Source organism: Tachysurus vachellii, chromosome 2 (genome assembly GCF_030014155.1).
Source record: "Tachysurus vachellii isolate PV-2020 chromosome 2, HZAU_Pvac_v1, whole genome shotgun sequence".
Classification (NCBI taxonomy): Eukaryota; Metazoa; Chordata; class Actinopteri; order Siluriformes; family Bagridae; genus Tachysurus; species Tachysurus vachellii.
In genome coordinates this window covers 27,544,942-27,571,569 of record NC_083461.1, presented here as the reverse complement: position 1 = coordinate 27,571,569, position 26,628 = coordinate 27,544,942, and the positions used below count along the sequence as shown (strand labels likewise).

The 26,628-nt window shown below is 37.4% G+C and overlaps 1 protein-coding gene across 1 annotated transcript; it reads right to left on the bottom strand.

The window, feature by feature from the left end:
- Positions 1–1,543: 1,543 nt before the first annotated feature.
- Positions 1,544–26,242, bottom strand: rnf24 (ring finger protein 24). Its single transcript, XM_060864104.1, has 6 exons — positions 25,847–26,242; positions 14,664–14,813; positions 11,729–11,771; positions 10,711–10,752; positions 7,020–7,099; positions 1,544–4,650 (listed from the first exon to the last, which is right to left on the bottom strand). Exons 2-6 carry the CDS (start codon positions 14,804–14,806, stop codon positions 4,509–4,511), a joined length of 450 nt encoding a protein of 149 aa, XP_060720087.1. The 5' UTR covers positions 14,807–14,813; positions 25,847–26,242; the 3' UTR covers positions 1,544–4,508.
- Between the last annotated feature and the right edge of the window lie 386 nt (positions 26,243–26,628).

Here is a 26,628-nt window from a genome sequence, read left to right as displayed (position 1 = left end):
TTTTGTACAACTAACCCATTGAGGGTTTAGGGCCTTGCTCAGGGGCCTGGCAGTAGCAGCTTGGTTAATGTGGGATTTGAACTCAAAACCTTCCCATTAATAGCCCAACACCTTAACCACTAGGCTACCGCATCCCTAGACATTCAACATTGATTTGTTATGCAACTGTTGGTGAGTCAGTTTCAGGGATCTAAGACCATCATCCCTTCCAACCCTGGCACCGTCCCTTGGCATAGCGTACTTTTGTTACAGGAAGGATCATTGTGAACTCGAGTACAGAGTGAAAACCTCTGCATGATGATTGATAGATAGATTAGATTAGATGAAGGGTTTTGGTTGTGTCTCTATGAAACCTCTAGGCAGCATGGTTACAGAGCTGAGTTATAAGGCAGCAACAAAAGCAAAAGAAAACCAGATACCAAAATGGTGCACTTTTAAAGCAATCTCAAACTAAATCAGGGACAAATAATAATGTTACATGATTTTAATTTGGAGCATTGAAGAAATAAAAGACTTTAGAGTATTAAAGTTTTAGATTCTTTCTCTTTCTTTAAACAGGCCTTAAATATCGCTTACAACCCCATACAAACCATATTACTTACCCCTTTAAGAAAAGGAGGGCAGCAAGAGCTGGCTTTAAATACCCTAACTGACAGGCGCAGGCAATCCTGGTAAATAAGCAACTTTATTATAGAAACTTTAGCCTTAGAGCTCCAATGCACAAGAAAATAGGAAGTGTTTCATCATTTTGCGCAGTGGCCACCAGGGGGAAGCAGAACACAACTTATCAAATGACCCAAATTGTGACACTTTCCTGACTGTTGACGCCTTAAAAGCCCATGTTCATTATACATGACATGTCTTAGTAATAACTTTAGCTACATCATTTTCTTCACACCTAGTGGAATTATATTAAAGCTGTATTCTGATTCAGATTTTCTGTTTAAGATAATGAGTTTGTTAAAGCATGAAAAATACCCACGTGAAGTGAGACACGTGTCCAGATTTCAGATACACTGTCACGTGACTTCATATACACATCAGAATTTTCTCAGAATTCTATTACATGTATTTTAAACTTTATTGTGAGCTGAAGATGTGTGACTCAACACATTTACAGTAGAGAAATCAGCCATCAAGGTGTGAATCCAGGACAAAGGACTGATTAGAAAAATGTGTGTGTATGTGTATATGTGTGTGTGTGTGAGAGAGAGAGAGAGAGAGAGAGAGAGAGAGTTCCTCAGTTTGATAAAAACAGCAGCTTGGTTTATGGAATTCTCAGCTTCTGTTAGATTTCTTTCATTATTTTGGAATGAATTCAAGGTGACAATTGTGAAAAAAGCAACACACACACACACACACACTCCTGATAAAGTCTCAGCTAAAAGCGAAGCAATAAAAACCCAGTGCAATGATTTTGCTTTTTTTTTGCCTCCAAAATGTGGTCATTTTTATTTACAACTCAGGGCAAATCACATGCAACATTTTTTTTTTTTAAATAAATAAAATGAAATTAGCAAACGAACAGACGAAATAAAAGAACTTCTTCCATCTTTTTTACTCTTTTTATTTTCTCCAAAATGTCAATTAAATATACAAAAATAGAGCTTACAAATACTGTACAAGCAAGAATGTCTCCAAAAAAAAAATTATTCTGCTGCAGAATTCTTAGTTTTACAACCATGTCTGTGAGTGTCACAAACATTATATCAGTGTTAAACATGGGGGGCGGGTGTGAGAGTGCAAGGGTTAAGAGGTCAAACAATTGTGATGAGGCAGGACGCAAGAAAACACTGTACACCACCAATTATGAGGGACAGGACAGGACAGGACAACACAGGACAGGATGGGGAGAAGATAAGAACTATACAATATTATGGCCAGAGCCCACAATCTGGACGATTAACCACTCAAACAAGTTAAAGACGACTCCACTGTAGATTATGTTTATTAACAGATGTGAAGAAGAGGCCAAATGGCATTTAACTCAAATCTCACACAAGAGTCATCGTCAGACACCCAGCACCGACTGAGACATCCAAAACACTATGACAAATGAAGCCCAAAAGCAGAAACCTCTCCACATCAGGAGGGGGCAGTAGTGTGTAGTCTGTGCCTATAATCATAAATAATGATATCAAGATGCACTAATATTAAACATTATTGAGCTAAGGAGTGCAGGAGGAATAATAAGAAAAATCTCTCCACACCAGCAGGGGGCAGTAGTGTATTGATTATAATGTCAGGAAGCAAGAGCAATGTATTATTTCGTGTTTGTAGTCATCTATAATACTATTGCTTAAAGAGGCTGCACTGTCGAGGCTCCAACGTTCCTCACGGTGTTCCTCGCAGATATGCGAAAGACACGATGAGGTATTTTGCAGACATCGGGGACATAGATAACTGCGGTTTAAACACTGAAGACTCCTATTATTTCTTCTGTATTAGTCTAATTCAGTTTGATTAGTCTTTTCATGGGTTGATCGATTTATCAGAAAAAAGACAAGAAGAAGAAGTTGAAGAACTCGCACCAATGCTGGGATTCCTGTCAACTGAGCATACATTCTTGGCCAATCCCACAAATTAGATGTTAATCTGAACACTTTGGAAAGATTTTCCTAACGTCTCTTGTGAAAAGCAATGGGATGGAGACCGGAATTGGAACGCAGCGGTGAAATGAGCAAAGCTTTCAGCACTGCGACAAAGAAAGCCTTCTGCTTCATATAATTTTAACCCAGAAGATCTATTTAAAGCCGCTGACCTCCATTGAAAATGCCCTACACAGCACTTTCCAGCGAGAACAATGCAGCCATGGTGAAAGCACCAGAACGCAGATTCAATAAAGGTGCAACGTGCTGACTGAAGTGCTGCAGCCAAATGCACTCAATGCATTTACACCTCTTTGTGTATCACATACAAATTGCTGGAACCACATTCTGATCCATGCTAGGACCTTGCATACTCTGGTTCCGGCTTCACAGTCAGGACCGTCACTGTTCACACATGGATGCGAGTTCGTCTGGGGCGATCATATGACCCACTTGACTTCAGCACTGGGCTTTATATTTTAGTGCACTGTTGGGTTGTTGAGGTTGGTGTGTCTGGTTCAAACAAGGACACAAGACTACTCCTTCTTCTGGAAAAATCTTTTGCACATGGCTCCAAGTGCAAGTCGAGTCCCTTCCTAAGAGCTAGCTGATTGAGCTTGACTCTGTACATGCTAGCATGATTGCGTACTCCTGTTTGGCACTTAAAATGACTAAAAAAAGTCAAGATTGATGAAACGACTCCAAACTGAAACGAACAGCTAGCTAGCTAAGTGCTTGCTAGGTGTTTTTTCCTTCCCAACAAGTTTTTCCTTTTCTCCACTATTTACATGTTAAGTTAAATATTACAATAACAATTACCAATTTTTGTTCGTCACTAAAATACCAAACGAGTCTCGATTGAAATGTAAAAAAATGTTCATTTACATCGGCAAAAAAATCAAAAGAGCTTAAAAACGGGAATGATCTTAAATATGATGATTCTTAATTCAGGGGTTTAGTAAATGATTCAAGAGTCTTCAATCTCAAAGGACACTGAAATGATTCCAGTACCTTCAGAACAGGACTGTTTTTGGGATTCAAAACATGTTTTTTCTTTTGAGCAAATGATATTGGACTATTGTAAGAATTTGGTGGGTTGTGTTTGGACTTGTTTCTGCTGCTGCTGCTAATGGACTGACTACAAAATATAAACAATTCTGTACTATAACATGAAGTTTTCTTCTTCTAACTCACATTTGCTTGAGTCCTTCCAGCCAATCAGATGCTCCTATTCTGCCCTGATACACAAACTATAATATGACCACCAAACTGGTCTAGGATCAGCCCAGAAGAGCTACTTCTTTCCATGCAGGATGCCTTCCTAATGCACTATGACACTGGAGCTGAACTTAAACTCTATTTCCGATTCCATTAACAGATTCTTCATGGGAGAGGACTCGCTTCCTACGGTCCCTTCTGCACCGTGAAAAACTCTCATCCCTTGTTTATCATGTGATATTCCTTGAATCGTAATTCTATCGCTTGTTTACATCGCTAAAGAACAAAAAATAAAAATAGATGCAGTTAATTGAAATAATACAAAACTTGCTACCATTTTCACAAGCCATTAAGATTAAGGTTGAGTCCATGTAAAGTGCTTGTTAAAAATAAACAACAAAAAAAAACCCACACTTTTTTGTGAATCGTCCTTCTTCTCCTATCACTTCTATAAATAGTCCGTGTTGCTCCTCTTGGTGTCCCCAGAAAAGTGCTTTGGTGTGGAAGAGTCTGGATCTCCACTGGTTGGGTTGATCTTGGTTGGAATTGTTGATTATCAATGATCCATCTGATCTGCCGTGGTGCAAAAAGCAGGACATCACCACTTTATGTCGTTGTTGTTGTTGTTGTTGTGTACCAGTATAGTAGAGCAATTGAGGGTGGAGGTAGGAGAAAGAAGAGGAAAAGACATGAACATCAAGGCTACACCAAGTTCTCCACCCCAGGCAAGGGCTGCTGTGTCAGGGCCGTCGTCTCTGAGGTTCCCTGCTGCTGCGCCAGCTGTAAGACGGGCATGTTACACAGAGGACACACCTTCCTCACCTCCAACCACTTGATGAGGCACCTGAGAGCGACAGAGTGATGTCAAGAGAAGGTCGGAATTAGGGGAAGAGAAAGGGAACAAAGAGTTAACAAAGGGTTAAATCCAAAAAACAAACTGATATGTTCGGCTGTGCCAAAACCGTAAATATTGGCACCTCTTATTGGCTACAGATCCACTTGAGTATCCCATGGAAACAAGTCTGAGGTGTGCTGCTCTTCATGAGGTGGAGCGAAGACTAATAGTTTCTATATTCCTCAGCTTTAATTGACTGAAACAGTGGAAGTGTCCTGATAGACTACATGAGAAGAATTAGCTTTACTGTACTGTACATGATGTTCTCCAGGACTCATCACCGTCATCATTTGGGCTCTGTCACGCTTTCCTTTTTTTTATATGGTGTATACAGCATCAGGTGTGAGATGAGATTTTAAACATCATTTGTGTGTTTATCTAGCTAGCGGTTTGCGTTTAGCTAGCATGATTTAAAATGTTTATCTTCATTGGATTACAGTCTACGACATATCATGATCACAATTTTTTTAGACACTAATAAAATGCCACAAACTTTAATTTATATGATTACATTAAAATTAATTTAATAAGTTACTGAGAGAAAAAAGGTTTTCTTTAGTTTTTTTTTTTTTTTAAAGTTTAATCAATGTGCTGCTGCTGGAAACGTTTTTTCTCTCAGCGGTTACACAAAACAAATAAGACCACAGTGGACTTAGGAACCTACATTTTTCACAAAATAAACTGGAGCTTTTTTTCTTTAGTCTGAAACTGAAAGTAGACTTTTGTTTATTTAACTTGTTTGTTTTATTATTTGCAAATTAGGTAAAAAAAAATATACAAAAAAAAAATTACTGTACCATTTGTAACTTCTAAAGTTAGTATGATTTTACTCGAATTAAGCCCAAAAAAAACCTCCATAATTATTGGCACCACCTATATGTATATATATATAAATATATATATATATATATATATTTCTAGGAATTTGAATTTGTGTAGATTTTGTGTTTTTTAAGTGATGAGATGATAAACATATGAAGTCAGCAGCAGTGTAAACTTCACACTCATCAATTATTCACTCGGTCCTCTGCTGTATTTAGGACACCAGGAGCCGTAGGGATGGCAGAAAAAACAGCATTTCCAGGATTTTTTTTATTTCTATGGCAGTTGAAAAGCTGAGTGCTGGAGTGCTAATAAGAAATTTTATTAAGAAAATTAAGAACTTTTCATTCAAATGTAAAATGTTTATATTGATATCTTTTTTTACTGATATATAACACCAATCTATTTACTTTTTTTATTTAAGTAATTTTATTAATTATGGCTTTCTATATACTCATGAAATCAAATCATTCTAACATTTCAAACTTCTGAGATTTTATTAAATTCTGGTGCATTTTAATTAAAAAAAACTCTACCTGATTATCTCTGAGTTCTGATCTATTTTTCAAAATACAGAAGTCAAAATCCAATATCTCAAAGTGCAGAATTCTGATGTATTATCTCAAGATTCAAATTTACTATCTCATATTTACTGTCTCAAGCTTTTTACTTATTATTTACAAGTTTGTAGCTTTTCATCTCAAAATTCAGACTCATCTTACTTCACAAAGAACTCAGAATTCTGATTTATTTTCTCATTTCTGACATAATATTTTAAAAACTCTGATTAATCAGGACTAATCAGGATCCTCAAGTCCATAAGTGTAAACATAAACAGGTAGAGTTGTGTTAACGGGAGAAGTCAAACCAATACACACACAGACACACACACTACAGCTAGAAATTATCTATAATCTATGTGGGTTCTTAGATGTTATACCCCATGTTAGGAGCGTATACTGAATATAAATTGATCTTTCTTTTTTAAAGGTTTTCATATTCAAATGCATTCAAATATCCTTTGATCTTTTTTTTTTATCCAGAGGAAGAATGTCTCACAGCTACACATTGTACACATTGTACATCCAAGCACAGATATATTAACCCACTCCATGCTAAGATGCAGGTCAGTATTTTTATCGTTTGGTCAGATTTTCTGAAAAAATTCCCACCCCGGTGTCTCAGCCCTGACCTTTAGTCTGGTCCGATATTTCCGTTTGTCTTGACAACGTTAACATGCTTTCAGATGTTCAGAATACTTTTTCCTACATGCTACACGATAGAAAAACGCTTCTGTGACATGAAACTTGCGAATTGGAATCGTCATGACCACAGGATAGCGTTTTCAGTAATCTATATTTCGAAATATTACATGATCACCATGATGTATATTTCTGAACAAAAAAAAAAGAAACAGGATTTTTTAGATTTTAGATTTCAGACTCATTCTGAGGATTCGTTGATGTTTATTGCAGATAACATTGTCTGATACTCACTTCCTGTGAAAGGCATGTTTGCACGGACAGATCCCCAGCTCGTCTTTCTGCTTGAACTCCTCCAAGCACACAGCGCAAATCTGCAGACGCAAAACAAGAAGCGTGAAGTGAGCGAAAGAAATATGTTGCTTAGACACGATTTACCGAAGCGTCAAAAGTGAACTTTACGGAAGATTCAGGCTCGTGTTGGTGTTAGACGTCACTGACACGCCTCGTTAAAGATGACTGATAAAACCGCTGATGCTTTGCTTATACCATAAATTGCTTCAGAAGAACCTTAAACTCATGAGCTTGATTCATCAAATACATTCAGTTTTATCTTTAATTTTTATTTGGTATCTCCTACACATTTTTCTCTTTTTTTGTCCAAAACTGAAAGATAAATAAACACGGAAGTAACAATAAACTGTCCATAAACAACTTAATAAACAAACAGATAAACACGATTCAAGAAAACAAGTCTCTGAATTTAGACGTTGCAATGAGGAAAAGTAAAAACAGCAAACAAATTAGACATTAAACACAGAACAGGTGAACACATTAGGATAACGAACCAACGACAAGACAGAATTAGAAAGACAGTACGTCGAGACGAAAAGACCGACTAAATCATTCCTTCTGTAAGGTAGATGGATGGGGTGGGGCTTACAGATGGATGTCAGTTAATACAACTGACAACGCTGAAACTAGCTGAGTTTGTGATATCGTGGCAGGTGCACACTGTGACATCACAAACTCAGCTAGTTTGATAAAAATAAAAAATCAGTTCTGAGAAACTTGAAACTTTATACAGTACATGAATAAAGTGAATCATATTCATTTTACTTCAGCATTTTAAAGAATATTTACATTCATTAGATTGACTTTTTTAACACCGTTACAGAGTTGAGTGAGTGGAGCTACTGTAGCTAGCCAGATCGTTGAAAACTCTGGATTATTAACATCGATGTCATGTTAAACATATCTAAGTGCTTCTAAAGAATATATGCAATGCTAATGGTTATATATAGAAGTAATTTGGATGAAATGTGGCTAGAAACATTAGTAGTACAAAGTAAAATGAGCTAGCATGCTTGTGAGCAAACAAATCTAGCAAGGGACTGAAATCCAGAACAGCTTTTGGCCAAGTTAATTTGTAGCCACATTTGAAGGCAGACTAATGACTTTTTTTGCGTTTACTTCTTGTACACTAATTTTGACTTAGAATTACTTGAACTCAAGTTTGGTAATTTTTCCACCACAGTACATTATTAATCATCCAACTTCCAGGCATTTAAAGTTTAAAGTCAGAAAAATATTTAAAAAAAAAACAGTTGCTTATTTTCCGATTTGTCTATTTACAGAAATGAGACTAAGCGATGACGTACTGATGCCAGCGTGTGGCCAGTCATTTACACTCGACACCTAGCATAAACCCAAAGCATGCAAGCAGTGACGCCTGAACGATGAACCCCACAAAGCCTACGGGATAAAAATAGAGCGGTGCGAACTGAAGAGGTGAAATAGCAATCAAGCACTACAGTGTTTTATAATGCTCAAGAGTGTGAGCTTTTCTTATAAACAAAAATCCCTTGCTGGGAGGCAAAAAAAAAGAGATAAAGTATTCTGCAAGGAGGTAGCTTCTTTCCAAAGATTTGCACTTCTTAGCTATGGATATTTTCCCATGGTTCACAATAGTGTCTCAGGTTTTAACATAATTGCTGTTTTTTAATAGATTTTGCATGACTCAGTGTTTGTAGCTTTGACAAACAGAACTTGGGCTAAGCTTCAGCTGGGGAATTCACACTGGAGCGTTAGTGCTAGCCTTTCATTAGCATTCATCCAGCAAGTCAAGGCAAGGTTTCCAGACATTTGCTATATATAGCAGATGGGAGCAAATATAACATACCTTTTTTCAGCATGGGGCTGGTATCTGAGACATATTTTTATTCAAGGAAGCAGATTTTGTTTCCTCTTGGATTTTTAATCATATTTTATTCTCACAGACCTGTACAGCGAATGCTCCACATTCGCTCCAAAAAATAAAATAAAAAATAAGGTTTTCTTGAAGTTTTTCTTAAGTGGCACTCAGCGGGAAATCAGAGGTAAAGCTGTATGTTTATTTTAAGTAACAGTAAGAGACTGAAAAAGGAGATGCTGGTCAAAGAAGGACTTTTAACAGCAGTTATGATGGGACTGAAAACAGGAACTGACTCATAACTCAGTCAAGTAATGCATTGATAAACGGACAAAAAGCCTGACGTGTCGGTCTGCAAGAGAAAAACTATAAATATCCTGAATTGCGTGTGATGCTTGAATTGTCCTAGATACAAAATCCATCGTCCAATTTTCTTTTTGGGGACAAACACAAAACCTGCACCAACGCTACGGTTGACTGTGTTTGCTAATCTGTATTTGAACTAAGGCATTCACTAAATTCCAGGGGTTTCGTTACCTCGACAATGTTTCTGGAGGTCTTGGAAAAATGCCCTCTTTCAAAAAAAAGAGCATACCTACGATGGATAATGAAGGACAAAACAGTCATACAGGTAGATTTTATATTTTATATCTATTATGCTTTATTATCTTACAGTTAAGCTATTTTCGAAAACAAATAAACAAACAAAAACTACGGTTAGGGTTAGGGTTAGATTAGCAAATAGGCCACGCCTACCCGATGACGCAATATCTGTTACGCTGTTCTGAAAGCACTGGAAATAAGTGCATCCCTTTGAACTAAAATCCTAATCACGGCTCTATTTTCCTTCGTAAATTTTCAAACCCGAGCCAATTGCTACAATTTATCTGTGGACTGAGGGCCAAATTTGTCCAAAAAACCCTTCAAAGCTAAATCAGTCATGGCTTGTAACAAACTGTACTGACACAGATACCCTGAATATGAGCTGTCAGAATCCTATCTCCTGAATTAAACATGAGATCACACATTTGGAAGTGAGTAAGCCGTGGAACCTAGGCTGTATTTATAGCCTCTCTCTCTCTCTCTCTCGCTCTGTAAGCAATCTGTATATTAGCATGCTGTTCTCAGGTTCGTCTGGCAGCACAATCTCCATCAACACCATCACACGACTCCGACAGATTACTTTTGCAGCTGTGTTGCTGTTTTGGTGGCTTTATATAGAAACACGGCTTGTAAAAGTAGCGGTTGAATATCGTTAACGCTAGCTAATGTAACAATACGCTACAGAGAAATTTTTCAAATCATCACCAGTCCTAGCTGCTGGTTAGCTGCAACTCCTATTTCCTGCTGAATGACTTGTGGATATGCTAAACTAAAAATGTATTTATTTGTGGTGAGTCAAAAATCACAAATCAGAACCGTAGTCCATAGAATATAAAACCTGTATAATCCATAAACAAAAATAAATAACTAAATAAATAAAACAGTGCACAATCATATGAACAGAGAACAAAGATTCACTGTAAGACTATGCAGTTAACACAAATCAGGGTTCGGCAAGGGATAAATAAATAAACTAACAAACTAGGAACACCTTTTCAACCTTGTTTCTAGAATAGTCTTATCTAGGCTAGATACCATATGAGAAAATATTAGCACCTTATTATGATTTGTATGAAATAAGTTGTTACCATGGTAACATCATGGTAACCATCACCATGTGGAGAACAAATCAGACCAGTACTGTGTTCTGAATTTTGAATGTTAAGGAGGTGTGAATGAAAAAGTGCTTACCTCATGCAGGTTTAGCTCTTTGACTTTTTCCTTCTGAATAACCTGTGAATAAATAATCAGCAGTCAGTTTGAGGTATTGTGATGATTTACCATGTGGCTCAATGATTACTTGCTATGCTAGTTAAGGAATTTATTGTTACACTGCTAGAATGTAGGCAAACTAGCATAGACGGTATAAACAAATCGCTCTGTGAGGGCTAAATAAATCGGTCTGAGTTGACTCCAACCACACTTTGGCATACTTAAGTATTACACATTTATTTTTATAAAAAAATAAAACAATAAAAAAACCATGTGAAATGGACAAGCTGCTCGAGTGAAAAGTGAAAATCAAATTCTACATCATTCATGTTAGTAAATCAAGTGCAATCAGTAAATCAGGGCTCGAGCGTGTAGGAAGCAGGCTGTCGGCTTAACGTCATCACCACAAGTGTTATTAGATTTGAAGAAGCACCACGGCTCAGTTTTACATATTACTCAGCTTTATATCTGTGTGCAGTCTTTAATGTCATCTACAAAGTGTTGGCAGTTATGTAACAGGGCTCATTATCATCACAACTTTCTATCACTTAAAATATGAAATGCAACTCAGATGGCTGTAAAAAAAAAAAAAAAAAGAAAGAAAGAAAAAAAAGCACAAGAGAAGAAAATCAGAGAAAATTAAAAAAATTCAATGGATATTCAAAAAATCATTCTAAATAATAATAATAATAATAATAATAATAATAATAATAATAATAAATACATTTTTTAAGTTTCTCTCTATTTCTCTCCTTTCTTTTTTACGAGTACTCATTTAATCATTTTATTTGAGGAACATCTGCCAGAAGAAGGAAGGGAGCTCGATCTTGTTGAGGTCGTTAAGGCTGCTGAGTCGTCAAGGACTGCAAATGCAATTAAGTGATAGTGGGGGGGGCGATAACTTTAGGAACAGGCTAAAATAAGCATTGCAACAGCCTGAATGTCTATTGAAGCAGCACTGAAATCACTCTTTATAATACATGTAGTCAATAAATACCTGTTTATATGCATACAGCTCCTTGTGCGCCTGGTGTCGTAGCCTGCAAAACACAAATGAGACTGGATGAAAGAAGAAAGAAAGAAATGGATGAAGCAAATATCATCAGAGAGTTTGATAAATCTGAAGTTTGAAAGGTCTTGAAAATGGTGATCTGTGGTTGACCTCAACTGATGTGGAATTATACATTTTCAGAGCCCCGTACAAAGTAATGTGATTGTTGCAACTGGTCAGGTGACTTCCTGGTTCAAGGCTGGTGATGGTTGGGAAAAGGTTCTTAGGGTCAGAGCAGAAAAGAGGATCAAACTGAGACGAGACTAGGCCAGGTGACTCGGGGGACAAGGGGACACCCTAGATGGGATGCCAACCCAATCACCAATCACACACTTGCACACATTATGGTCAATTTAGAGATGCCCATCAGCCAACAACAAATATTTTTAGACTGGAGGAGAAAACCAGAAAACATGGAAAAATACAGGAGGAATCCAGCTCCCAAACCTTGTCTGCTTCTAGTTCTAAATAGAACCTGTTTGTAATATTAGAACTCCAGCACCCATCTTCTCTCCTTTCTGCAGAATATGTGCAGTAGACAAACACGAGGCTTGTATGAATGCTTTCAAGGCCGGGGAGCACTTTCATGTGTTTGTGCCATCTTTGGTAAGGAGCTGCAACATTTATCATTGCCTCAGTGAGTGTGTGTGTAGGATGAATCATGGGCTGTTTTGTGCATTCATGTTAGCTCACGACTCCCTCGTGCTACACGTATTGAGCGTGCTTAGAAGCTCTGTCAGGAAACACTTTCAGGTGGAGGTGACGTGAAGTTGCGCAATCCCAAACAAGCCGAGAAGAAGCTTAGAGAAGAATGCCGCTTCCTTGGATTGTGCGAGCCACGAGCCTGCTATTTTTGGCGCTTGTTAAATTGGCGCTTCACAGCAGGTGCACCTTATCCTGCTGGTGTAGAGCAGCATGAATTTATCAGAGCTGTCGAGAGGCACATGGGTTGGGTCATGAAATCTTGGAGCGATATCTTACGCATTTGGCCCACTGGCAAAGGAAAAGCAAGTTTTAGAAGCCTAGAAGTACACTGATTTCACAAAAACAATGTGAAAGCAACCCTGGAACGTTCTTCCACCTCACTCTGGTTCTCCCCCTCACTTCAAGAATTGTAATATTTGATCCCTTGGGAAACATCAATGGATTCCAAACATGATATGGAGAGATTTCAACTAAATCAATTCCCAAGAAACAGTAAAAATGCCAATATGTTTGTTTTTGTCCAGTTGGGACAAACTTGTAAGTGTGAAACCAAACAGCAACTAACAGAAGGAGCCTTGTGTTTGTCACATATACATTACAACACAGTGAAATTCTTTTTTAACATATTTCCAGCTTTGGAAGTTGGGGTCACGGCTCAGGGTTTTGTCTTGATTTAATTCCTGAGTTTTTGAAAAGGTTTCGTTCTGAACCTCATGAACTTCAGCTCATTTTCACAGCTCGGGAGAATAGTTGAGTTTTTTATAGCCAGCCTTATTGTCACTTCTGATGTACAGAAAAAATTGCTGCTGAGCATGAAGGAGAGGAAAAGATGAAGGTGTGCTGTAGCATCCATAAGGCTAAAGCCAGTGCAGGTCGTGACTTCTCAAGCGAGAATCTATTCAGTATGCTGACTAGAACACTGAAGGCTTTGAAGAGCCGTTTGAAAGTAACATGACTGATCTTATCAATGGGAGTTTTACTTTCTTTTCTATCCTTTTTTTTAAATCTGGAGCTTCTCTAAACTGTTTTGTTTAACCTTCTCACGCTAAGTGACAAGTGAACGTTGCTAATTTATCCGAAAGCTTAAGACTTTCCAGAGTTCAACAACCATCACTTTATTTTCCTGTTATTTCCCTAGCCAAAAAAACAAAACAAAAAAAATAAAAAAATGTTTTTTTTGAAATAACAAAACCACCCAAAACTAATCGAATCAACTCGTCGGTGGGTTTTTCTTCCTCAAAATATTTTCTTTCTCTAAAAATAAATTAAGGAAAAAAAACACCACCATTTAATCTCCATTTTTCCCTTCACAGGATTAATGATGAGGGTTTGACTACACAGTTCAAAGTCATCGCTGTCTTCAAAGTAAACGTGATAAAAGCGTCGTGTTCTCTCTCCTCAGTCCGCAGATGAAAGGCAAATCCTTCCAGGCAGCACCATCTGTCAGCAGTTTCTTTCCTGTCGAGGACAAGTCAGCTTCTCGCTGCACCACGCATCTCCTCCTTCCTCTTTTTCCCACCGTGGAGACGACTCACGGTGCTTCACGTAGCTGTTACTTCATCCACGGTTAGCTTTTTCACAATCCTGCTACTGGATAAAGCTGAGATAGATTCCACCAATTTAAGAGCCAAAGTAATTTATGAAGTAAAGATAATATGGACAAAAAGTAAAAAAAAAAAAAAGTCAAAAAAAGTCAAAAACTGTAGACAGATTACATGCTTTTTGCAAACTAGAGACAGTTTTGTTAGCCTTCGAAAGGTTTTTGGTAAAATCGATTCATCGTTCAGGGTCATGCAGCTTTTCTAAAGAAAAATTTCATATTTTGAAGGCGCTAATCAAACAATGGGAAGTCTTTCATTTCGAACTAACATTTATAAACATTATGCTAACTGGTAGTTTCTAACTGCAATTCTGAATAAAGTGTACAGAGTAACACATTAGTTAGCTATCTAGATATAATTAGATAACTCTAATGCGATGTTCAGTGTTTTTTTAATCCCATATATTATTACTATTAGCATCATGAGTGTTGATTTTTCGTGTGTTGATTTTTCAATTCTTCCTAGTTACACTAAAACTGCACTAAAAGCTTAATTGGTGGGCAGAGCAGTGGTATGGTCCTTTACTGTGAGATATCCCAATGGTGGAGGTTGATGGAAGCATTGTGAAGGCTTACCGTATCAGATAGCAGCAGAACAGAAGGCTGAGGATGAAGACGAAGATGGCGGTGCCGAATACCACGATGTAGATGTTGAGGGGGAGGTTTTGAAATCCTATATTCGGCATCCTGAAACTGTCGTGATGGAAATCTGAGGTCATGGATGTCCTGGTGGAGGAAAAAAGAGAACAAAAGAGTTTTTGTATGGAAAAAATAGAATGTTGAAAATGCTAGTTTTAGCAACGAAATTAGCAAAGATCGCAAAGTGCACTGGTGAGTCTATGTAGTTAGCATGCTAGTCATTAGCTAGCTTTGCTAATCTACTCTCAGAACAATGCAGTTCTATTGGTCTGTAGTTACTTTGCTCAACTCTCTCCAACAAACAAATATGTCAACAGTCACCCACGCTAATCTAGCTAGCATTAGGTTTAGCTGCTAGCGAGACTTAAAAAATCGAGCCTTTTTTCATTTTATTAAATTGCTCAGAAACCTAAAGGCTTTGTCAGAAGTAAAGGAGGGAATATAGATAGATCTGACAGGTCTGATTAGTGAGGCTAAATGTCAGTGGAGAAGCTGTGAGAGCGAGTGCCCTTTCCAAGTCCCATCCATGAATCAGAGCGCAGACGTGTTACAGCTTCATTCCCACCTCAGCGCTCTTGACAGCATGCAGCCTGATTCCTGTTCGCTCTCATCATCTGTCTCCATAACAACAGTTACCAGTGAAGTTATGACAGATGTGTGTGTGTGTGTGTGTGTGTCTGTGTGTGAGGAAGCCAGACTTTGGTTAAGTGAATGACTCTGTGGTGAGAGCTTGAGAACACCAAGTCATTACACCACACACATATACACACACACATACACACACACACACACACACACACTCTCAGCCTTCTGTGGGAAAACTGGTGTTAAGTGATCATCCTTGAAGACTCTGCTGTTGTCTTTATACTGGCAAGGAAAAGCAGTGAATCGGTGATCACTGAGTGGGAAGACACATCCTATTTAAGGACTGAAATTGAACCCCAGTGAGTTAAAAATGCGTGTGAAGTGTCATCTGGAATACAAAGTCCAGTCCTACGCCGTCCATCTGGATGCATTTAGAAATATGAGAACATTCTGGAAAACGGAGTTGATGGAAATCGGGTGGATCCCATGGTATTCTCATATTTATTTGTCAAAAATGATGAGGTGTTTCCTTCACACTGCTGGAACGATTTAAGTTTTAAAAACTCCAGAATCCTGCTGGTAAGGAGCACACTAGTAAATAAACAGAGACAGCCCATACCAAACACATCCATAAATCAATAACGCACTGTTTAGGAATAATACAGACTGTGTTCTGTTTACACACACACAGAGAGCCATAAAAACAGTAATAGCTCAACTATAAGCTCTCCAACAAGCTGGTTGTAAACAGTGGAGGTTTTTGGTTGACTGTTTGCCAGTTAGCCCTGGAGCTAATCCAAACCCAACATCAGATTGTCACTGGTTTCACAAAATAAACTATAACTGTAAGATTCTGCCTGTTTTTTCTGATATCAGCGCAGGCAACGTGCCGGATTACCACTGAATCAAATTTGTACTAACAAGCTGCCCTGGCACAATTAGCACAGCATTTACTCATGCAAACACAACAAGAACATTGAGGAGCCTTGCCAAGTTGGTGCACGATATGAAAAGACAGGAAGCTGGATATGTTTACTTTAACAATGTGGCAATAAAGACAGACAAAGATGAACAAATTCAAGGCTAGCTGAGAGATTAACGCGAGGGAGGACGCTTTCTACAGATCCAGTTCTTCTGGGTTCCTGGAGGAACCAAAACACTGGAACAAACTAAACAGGGTTTAAAAGTTGACGTTTGAGGTGCAATCTTCAGATGGTGGATCTTCAGATTGAGAAGCATGCTAACATCCCAAGAATCTTTAGAGCAAGACAGGAATGCACCAGCATAGGACACCAGAAAATCCAAGTACATCCACTGAACATAGTTAATGAGTGATCTAACCAATCATTTGATCTAACTAATCATATGTTACATATTGTTATTGAGAAATGTTTTTGATGATCTCACAAAATATTCCTGTGGTGCAAACACAGCCAGAGAGACAGGCTGGCCTATGCCCTGGTACATCATGTGTTCTTCCTGTGAATGTGCTCATTCCATCTCCATTGAATGAGATGTTCAAAGGTGGAAGAAACCTGCCTTTTTAGATTTGTGTGCAATACAGGAACCACTTCAGGAATGAAGAAATGTTGACAGTAACCTCCACTAGAAACTTTCTGATCTAGAAACAATTTCCTGCCTGTTATTAATTAGCTGAGAGCTTAAGTTTCCCTCAAGCTGAATCTAAAAGGTTCCTGGAACTATTATCTTAAAACAAAAGTAACCCTCAAATCCACTTGTGGAAACATGACCAAAGTTCCTGAGTTGATGTTAGAATTCCTGACACTACTCTAGCAGTATCCCATGTCCTTGATCGCTTAATTAAATGCATCAGGAGCTGGATCTGAGGAGCCACGTGGATCGCCTAGAGGATTGTCCTCTTCTGTCTAAACCACGATATAAAGTCATCACCAGGGAAAAGAAGAGAAAGGTAAGATTTAGTGTCTCTGAGATAACAGCTATTAAGCTTATCTTTTTATGATCTAGCTGGCAAAATGCCATTAGCCGCAGGCTTCATGTTTCATTCCCTTGTATTTCTGTTTATCTTTCATTAATCTTTTAAAGCCAATTAAATGCCACCCATGGTAAAAGATGATGTAGATTTCATTAATAATGCGAAACCTCAAATGGTTTAAAAGATCAAGGTGTAAATGTCAGTTCAAGCAGTTGACCATTTGTCATGAGTGACACACAAGAAAGTTCCAGAAAGACTCGAGCAACTGGTTGGCAACTGATCCAACAGATCCCATTCTATCCTCAGCCTTGCTATTATTTCTGTGTGCCATCGTCAGGATTCAGCACGGCGGAGAGCAACAGCAAGCCTCCATCCTGCTGCGGCTTACAATCCTGACTACAAAGCCACTTTTGAACTCCATGTCAAGCTATTCACTTTAAAATCCAAAGAAGCAGGAAATACCCATGAAAACCAGTATTCCTGCACTTTGTCTATTCAGCATTTGATCCTCAGCTATAAGTTGGCGTCTCTTTTACTCTTTTTGACTGGCCATCTTCACTCCACCATCAAACGTTTTTTTTTTTTTCACTTAAAATCCATGACTGATAACTTTACCAGTTGGAGTTCACTTTCAGGTGGTACAATGAGTCACATTCTCTTATGATTCCAGTATAAGACGTTTGGATCAAGTCATGAATGTGGAAGCAGTGATTTCAAAATCCTTCTATCTCTGTCCTAGGGGGAAGGTAAAGTTTTTGTTTTAATGACTTATCAAGAGTGGAACTCAAAGGAACATTGAGGATCATTGAACACCAGAGGTTGGACACAGAATTTTAGCACTTGTCTAGTTAGCACCTGGCACTATGTAACATAGCATAACAATCTAACCTGTTAACTAGAAGAACAGCAAAGTTCAATAAAAGAGCACTCAAGCTCCACGTGTGGATAGCTGACTCCTGTTTGGAATAGAACACTCATTTACCCCTCCTTCTTCTCCTTCTTCTTCTCTTTCGTTTCTGTATTACATTGGTGCAATACCACATTCCAACATATGAACATTATCTCTAAAGCATGTTCCGCATTTCCTGAGCCACTGTGCTTTCCATAAACAGTACCACTGTTTCAACAAAACACAGAGGAAAAACCCTTTTCGTCAATGTTCCTAACAGACAGAGTACTCAAAACAGCCTGAGGAGTGGGCAGACTAGTATGTGTGCAAAGAAAATCCCTAATAAAAAAGCACCTTGACGTTTCCTTCAACTGTGAAGGAAGTGCAACTGGTCAAGGGGATAATTCATTATCTTATATATAGTACTTAAAAATTGTATAGCATAGCATAGTTTGTGAGCCTTTTAGGTTGTGGAGTGTAGAGTAGTGTAATGTAGTATAATATAGTATAGTATAAGTATTAGTATAGTATAGTACTTTTAAGTTGTATATAGTATAGTATAGTATAGTAAAGTATAGTTTAGTTCTCATTAAATATAAATATATAGTTTGGTAAAATACTTTTAAATCTTGTGTAGTATATTAGTATATATTAGTAGTATATATTAGTTTCTATAGTAACAGCTCATTCAATATGGATGACACGAAACATAAATAAAACTAAAGAAAATGTAGGACGTGTCATTTCATATTATTATTGTAGCAGATTAATGGTGTAGCGGATTAATGAGAGATGAACAGAAACGTAAGGGACTAAAAGATGAAGCCTGTGGTTACAGAACACTCTGGGGCATGCTGTTACAGGCAACTAATCAACTTCCTGCTAGTAACAGTAACACCACTTCATCACACCACACCATCATTGATTATTGTCCTCTAACAGCATGAGGCCAAGAGCTTTACTGCTTAATTATGGACCTTGTAATAGTTGTTGATCCCAAAGCTTTGAGGCAAAGCTTTATTACTACGTACTGTACACGTCCGTGAATCTGTCCATCAGGAAGAGCTCACTAATAAAGGAGCACACTAGCTTGTGTAAGTATACAACAGAAGTGCTTGCTAAAGTGGATTAGCTGTTCCTGATTTAAAACTCACTGAAGCAGACTATGAGCACACACGTTTGTAAGAGCCTCTTTCACACTTCCTGGCAGCCGCAGAGTACAAAAATAAATAAATAAATAAATAAATAAGAAAAAGGTCTGATTTGAGATGAAAGGTTCTGAAAAATAACTCGTGCTATATGGAAGCTCAAGTACATCAACGGAGCTATCGAGGACGGAGGATGTGGCACCGTATTTTACTTTATCGTAAAAATAGCACACTGGGGCTTATTATAATATATTGGAGTATTTCAATGAGCTGGTTTTTGTATGAGTTAAAGTTTTGCTTACAAATACATCAATAAAAAGTCAGATCTTCATGACAAAAATGTTCACTATATGCAGTATGTCTTATAATATATAGAATAAGATGTATAGATATATAAATAAATATATTAAAGATTATATTTAATGGATACAAAATAAATATAATAAATATATATTGATTGTTTTTATTCATTTAAAAATAAAATATTAATAAAAAAAAAAGAAATATATATATATATATATATATATATATATATATATCCTCATTATCACAATATGTACAAGTTAATAAAAGTCTTTATTTATTTATTATTTATTAAATTATTAATCCGAGGGGAAAAATTTGTCTTGATCAAGCAATGAAAAAAGAGTCACGACGTCATCACAACTCACAGCATCACACAAGATTCCCTCTGACCTTTAACACCGTCCTGCTGCTCTCTTAAATAACTTTCAGTAAAATGTCCTTCGCTCAGACCAGCTCTGTTTTCCTGTAACAATGATAATAAACACCGGACCCCTGTGTAGCGACCATAAGGTGAAAACACAGACGTGCGAATGTCCTGAACATCAATAAAGGTCAAAATATTTGTGTTTTAAACACGTTCGTACACAGTTTTACACAACGTGATCTCTCGTCTTGTAATAAATGAGATACTAGCTACATTCTGCTTCTAAGTTCATACTCAGTTAAAACCTAGAAAATATTCATAAATCTTAACAAGAAATAAGACCTGAAAAAGGAAAAAAAAAGTCTGAAACCTTCTTGAACATTTGTATTTCTTATTTTCTTCCACAACCTCATTTGTAAATCGAGCGACTCCACATTAGGTCGTGATCCCTGGCTTGAGGTCGTAACTCGTCATTCCTGATCTAAGAACACGCCCCCTCATCTCAGAATTCTGGGATATTCTCCTCGAGTGACGTCAAACCAACACAATCGCTCGCTCACAGCATGAGCAGCTAATGCTTTCTTAATTTTTTAAGAAAACTAAATATGCACTTTATCTCCATAAAATATGACTAAGTTCAGACTTCCCACTTCCGAGGAATGCCAAACTGCAGCCTGAATAATGGTCATTTGACCTTTCCACTAAACTTTCCTGATGTTTACAGTTTGCTCAACATGTCGATAATCTCTGAATACTGTATGAACCATCACAAAACACTGAACATGTTCTCCATTTCCCAGTAGACATTAACCGTCATCAACAGGACATTCGGGATTTTAGAGACTTACCACGTTTTATTGACATTTAATTGCACAAGTTCACGATGTCACAAGTTCACGATGAGTGATTTCCTGGTGACTGAAACGACTCATAACTGACACTGAGGAAATTCTTTATTTCTCTCTGGAGAACAACCGAAGAGTCACTAAAAATAAATGTTTATTTTGAAAAGGGGAAGTTAGGGTCTGAGTTTAGGTATTGCATAATTATAAATTAAAATTATTGTTAAAATAAATATTAAAATAAAATGTATATCTTTTCAACAGAAAACATAAAAATATATACTGTATATCAATATGTTTTGGATGTCATTTTTTTTATTGTATCTTCTGTTCTTTATGTATATACATAAACATACAATGTTTATGTATATACATAAAGAACAGAAGATACAATAAAATATTTTTATTTTAAAATGTATAAAGAATCTTCCTTTTAAAGAGAAAAAATGCAAAGTGCAACTTTTTAAGATTAAGGTCACTGCTTCAGATAAATTTTAAATAAATGAATTTAGTTAATAACCTTAACTAGCATTTTAATATTTAAAGTCTTCTTTCCCTCTCTCCCTTTCTCTCTCTCCATCTCTCTCCCTCTATATCCCCCTCTCTCTCCCTTCTCTCTCTCTCTCTCCCTCCTTGTGTTTTTTTCCAGCCTTTCGAGCCAACTTCCAGCGAGCGGCGGAACAAAGGAAGCTGGCTGACTATGGAGTGGAAATTTCCACTTTCAGCCCGAGCCCCAGCCCCATCCTGAGCTTCAACCCTGTCTGAAACCTAATACAGCAGAGGGGCAGCAGTAAAAGCCCCGGGGTCTGCAGTGCTCTGAGCTTGTGCAATACGCTGGAGTAGAGCTGTGAATAATCCCGGCATTCATTTATAGTAAATCAAGAAGCGTGCATGAAGATCGACTGACATCATCATCATCATCATCATCATCATCATCATCATCATCAACACACTGATCTCAGAATTTTCTCCAGTGTCTGTGCCTGCTGTTAAATACAGTCCTGTGTGTGTGTGTGTTTTGATTTGTTTTTGCTATATAAAGGAGTTTTAGAAAATCATGCACAGCAGTAAAAGTAAAAGCAGAACCGATGTTACTCGAGTCCCCACATTTACCCTGGGAGTTTATTAATTCTGACTCTCCCACTTCACGCTTAAAATCTGATTACAAATATAAAACTTTTTAAAAGCAAGAAAGTTCTTAGCTCATTTATTATTATATTATTAGTAGTGGTATTCATTTGTTTATTTATTTTATTATTATTATTATTATTATTATTATTATTATTAAGTTTTTGTTTGTTTGTTGGTCGTTTACTCGACATGACTATTTATGTGGCTTTTATGCAAACAAATAACTCTAAAATAAATAAATAAATAAATAAATAAATAAATAAATAAATAAATAAACTTTGCTATTATTTTCTGAAATATTTGTGATCTGAGCAATTTCAATATCCATTTAAATCTGACTTGCTAATTTATGATTTTCTCAGTTTAAAAAATTTAAAAATATAAAGTAATAATAACATAATGATTACACAGTATTTGTTTTTACTTGTTTGTTTGTATTTTTACTTTACGTCACTTGGCGATTTGTTTCTGCTCCAGGACTCTAAATATTAATTCAGAGTTAAAGTCTGATTAGAAATGTGATAATAATAATAATAATAATAATAATAATAATAATAATAATAATAATAATAATAATAATAATAATAATGTAAAACATATGCACGATAAAGTAGACTTAATATTTTTTTTTTATAGGACAACCAGTTTAATAGATAAAGTGGAGGCTTGGGGTCAGTCAGGGGATTATTAATGATCCAATTTATTCACAAGCTGTACTAGCATTGATGGATGGATGGATGGATGGATGGATGGATGGATGGATGGATGAAATGAATGGATGGATGGATGGATGGATGAAATGAATGGATGGAGTTGAAGCGACAGTGTAACTCGCCCTGACATGTTTCAGATCCCATCACAGAGTGTGTTCAGGTAGGAAAAATGACAGACACTTATGAGCAACTCGTTATCCTACCACACTGTGTGTGTGTGTGTGTGTGTGTGTGAGAGAGAGAGAGAGAGAGAGAGAGAGAGAGAGAGAGAGAGAGAGAGAGAGGATGGGGGTGTGTAACGTTTGGTCTGTAACGTTAACTTTAGATGACACAAACACACTGTAGAAATGGCAAAGGCAGCTGTTCTGTTGCCCCTCGGCCTGGATTCCTCCCCCTCCCTGACCCTCCCCCTCTCTATCTCTCTCTCTCTTTCTCTCTCTCCCTCTCTCTCTCTCTCTCACTGTCAACACTTTCTTGGCCACAAACACTCACAAATACACCAGCATGCTAGCTTCTCTGATCCTTAATAGCAAATAAGAACCAAAGTCCTAATAATAATATTAATAATAATAATAATAATAATAATAATAATAATAATAATAATAATAATAATAATAGTAGTAATAGTAGCAGTAGTGGCAGTAGTAGTAATGTGTCATAATCTGTTAATTTTGCCTTTCAGTTTGACTCTTTATTTGTTCCAGGTTTTATATATATAAATATATATATATTTTTTTTTATTCAAAATTAATGTGTAATTAAATAGAAATAGTTTTTTTTTTTAATAAATTAAAAAATGATTTAATAAGAATGATTTAGTTATTAACAATAATTAATAGCAGACTGAATACTGGTCCAAAATTAATTATAGATAGTTTGTAAAAAAAAAAAAAAATTTTAATACTATTTAAATAAATTGAATTAAACACTGCAATTCTGAAAACCATTTCTGTTTAGTTGCATTCGTTAAATAAAAAAGTTAGGACAAAGTCTTATGCTGTAGAGATGTTGATGTACAAACTGAGCTCATGTGGCCTCGCTGAAGATTGGTGCATCCTTCGAACAAACCAGCTATTAAAGTGTTTATCTTACCACACACACACACACACACACACACACACACACACACACACACACACACACACACACAGGGCTAATTTGGCTGTTAATCTAACATTCAGCTGATTGACTGAGTGAAGGTTTATGATTCAGGACCGGAAGAGTCGAGCTGTTATCAGTGTAAATAGACGCTGTGTTCTCCGCTGTGTTCTCCGTTGGTTTCCCGCACAGAATCTGACAGCAGATATACAGAGATACAGTGAGCTCCAGGGAACGATAAACTGATAAACGAAATGATAGATTATGAATGGCTTCTGGTTTTAGCTTTCTGGGGGGTTTTGTTTAGAACAGGAATGTAGAATCTTATCTGGAAAGGGCTCGTGTTGGTGCAGGTTTTCACCCCAACCAAGCAGAAGCCACACCTGAGTCTATTTAAAGCCAGGCTCAACTGATAGAACAGGTGTGTTTGATTAGCGTGATTCAAACCAGATAAGATTGCAAGATTGCCCACCTAATTTAGACCGATACAGAGAAGAAATGGATCGAAGAAAAACTAGAAGTTTTTATAAAAAAAAAAATTTTTAAGTTGGTTCCAATTGAGCAATTGGAGCAGCAAGAAAACAGAACAGGAACAGACTACAACACGCAGTTACAGCAGAAAATAAATAACTGGTGCTCCCCTGCCCACTCCCCAGGATTTGTACCATACAAGAACCAGAAACCGGGCAGGAAAATTCACCACTGACCCTTCACACCCTGGACACAACCTCTTTCAGCTCCTTCCTTCTCTCAGACGCTACAGAGCTTTGTTTACTAAAACTACCAGACACAGGAACAGTTTCTTTCCCCAGACAATCACCCTGATTAAAAACTCACCATAATTATATTCCCTGCTTCATATCTATAAGTACTGCATTATCAGAACTGTCAGTCATCACATCATCCATACACGTTACACACACTACTGCTGCTGTATATTGTACTGTACAAAAAGTTCTACGGTAAACTCACATTGTATGACAATGTGATACAATGTGAGTTTACCGTAGAACTTTTTCTCCCTTGTGTGCGTCAAAACACTTGGCCAATAAACCTGATTCTTATTCAGTTTCCACAAGACTAATCAGAACTTGGGGTTCAGGAACCATCAGAAGTTCCTAAGAATCGCAAGATGTTTTATTTGGACTGAAGTCAAATTATGAGTTACTTTTAGTTTCTGTCATTGCTTTTTATGTTTAAAAAAACTGAGATAACACGAGGAGGAGGATTTAAGGGAACTCCTCTGGTTGTGTTCTGTAAGACAAGTGTTTATGATCACAGCAGCGGCACTGAACAGAAATCTACTGTACAGCATCCAGGTTGGAATGAACACAGAAGCACAGAGAAGTTTAAACGTGATGTTCAGCGCAGTCTCAGAACAGCAACACATCCCCGTTATAAACAATAAGCGAAAATGAAAGTGAAAAACTGTGTCATATTTTCAATCTTTTCACATCCTGATACATCAACAACAATCTCGCAACATTGCGCAACTACGCACACGTGGAGAAAGTGTAGCATTACAAATCCCGACACGCACGAGGAGATTAAAGAGGTGTCCAGGGCTAAGAGGTTTATGTCGGAGATGTGAAACATTATTGACTGACCAGGCTGTAAAAGATGCTGGATGAATGAACAGATCTGGCTGAGTAACGAGTGTTGAGAAAAAAAGAAATGCAGCATGCAGGATCTTCACAATAGTTCCAAAAACACATGCGTTAAAAAAAACCCTCCAGTATCCAAGCGCATGAGCACCAACACTATTTAATTTATATAAGACATCAGAAAATAAATATGATAATAAGAAAGCTTCAATGAAATGAAAGTACATGATGTTCATTTCACACGCAGGGACCTAGTGTAGTTTATATAGTTTCTGATTTCAGATCATTTCAGTTTTTTATCGGTTCTTTCAGAGGAACAAACATCAGAATCCACATTTGACTAGAAAGTGTAGATGTCTGATCTATCCTTCATCTGCAGAACCCTGTGAGGGAACTCGGTGCTCACAATATACCCGTATTAACGCGCAATAACGTGTAAAAACGCAGAATGTGTTAAAAACGCGTAGTGAAAAATAAAACACATACCTTTATTCTTCTTCCGTTAGATAACCTTCTTCTTTGTCTTCTTATTCTTCCGATCCAAAGCTGAATATTTAAATGCCACTCTGTTTGAATCACAGACACGACCCGTCGGTCTGTGTATGTGTGTGTGTGTGTGTGTGTATGTGTTTGCGCGCGCGCTGTTTAACGCTGAAGATAAAGCGAAACCGCGCGCATCGCGTCACTTCTCCCAAGCGCTTTAATCATTTATGTGTGTGTGTGTGTGTGTGTGTGTGTGTGTGTGTGTGTGTGAGAGAGAGAGAGAGAGAGAGAGAGAGAGGATGTAAGTCGCAGCTCTTGCAGCTTCCTCAAGGTTTAGCAAAGAGAAACACACAAATACACATACACATAGACCCATGCACACACACATACGAGTCAGTCTCGCAGAAATGTTCCGGTGCGACGACGACAGCGTTTCTGCACGTAGCACGCAAGCAGCGTCCCGCCCTCCTGCTCTGTAGCCCGAGTGCGCGCATGAACACAGCGCCAGAACGCAGGGAGCGCGCACAAGGGGATGGTGGTGGGTGGGATTTTTGTTCGCGCTCAGGAATGGACACACACACACACACACACACACACACACACACACACACACACACACACACACACACACACACACACACACACACTGCAATTAAATCCCATTAAAGTGTCTCTTTTTTTTTGGTTAGTGCTATTTGATGAATTTTAACTTTTATTGAATTGATAAAAGTTTTATCCTTCATGTATTTTATAACGTGTTTTTACTTATTTTGTAATTATCTGTC

Coding starts and splice junctions, on each gene's coding strand:
- rnf24 (XM_060864104.1), bottom strand. CDS start 14,806: ATGACCTCAGATTTCCATCACGACAGTTTCAGGATGCCGAATATAGGA. Junction 11,772..14,663: donor TTCTGCTGCTATCTGATACG/GTAAGCCTTCAC, acceptor TGTGTTTTGCAG/GCTACGACACCAGGCGCACA. Junction 7,100..10,710: donor AAGAGCTAAACCTGCATGAG/GTAAGCACTTTT, acceptor TTGCGTCTGCAG/ATTTGCGCTGTGTGCTTGGA.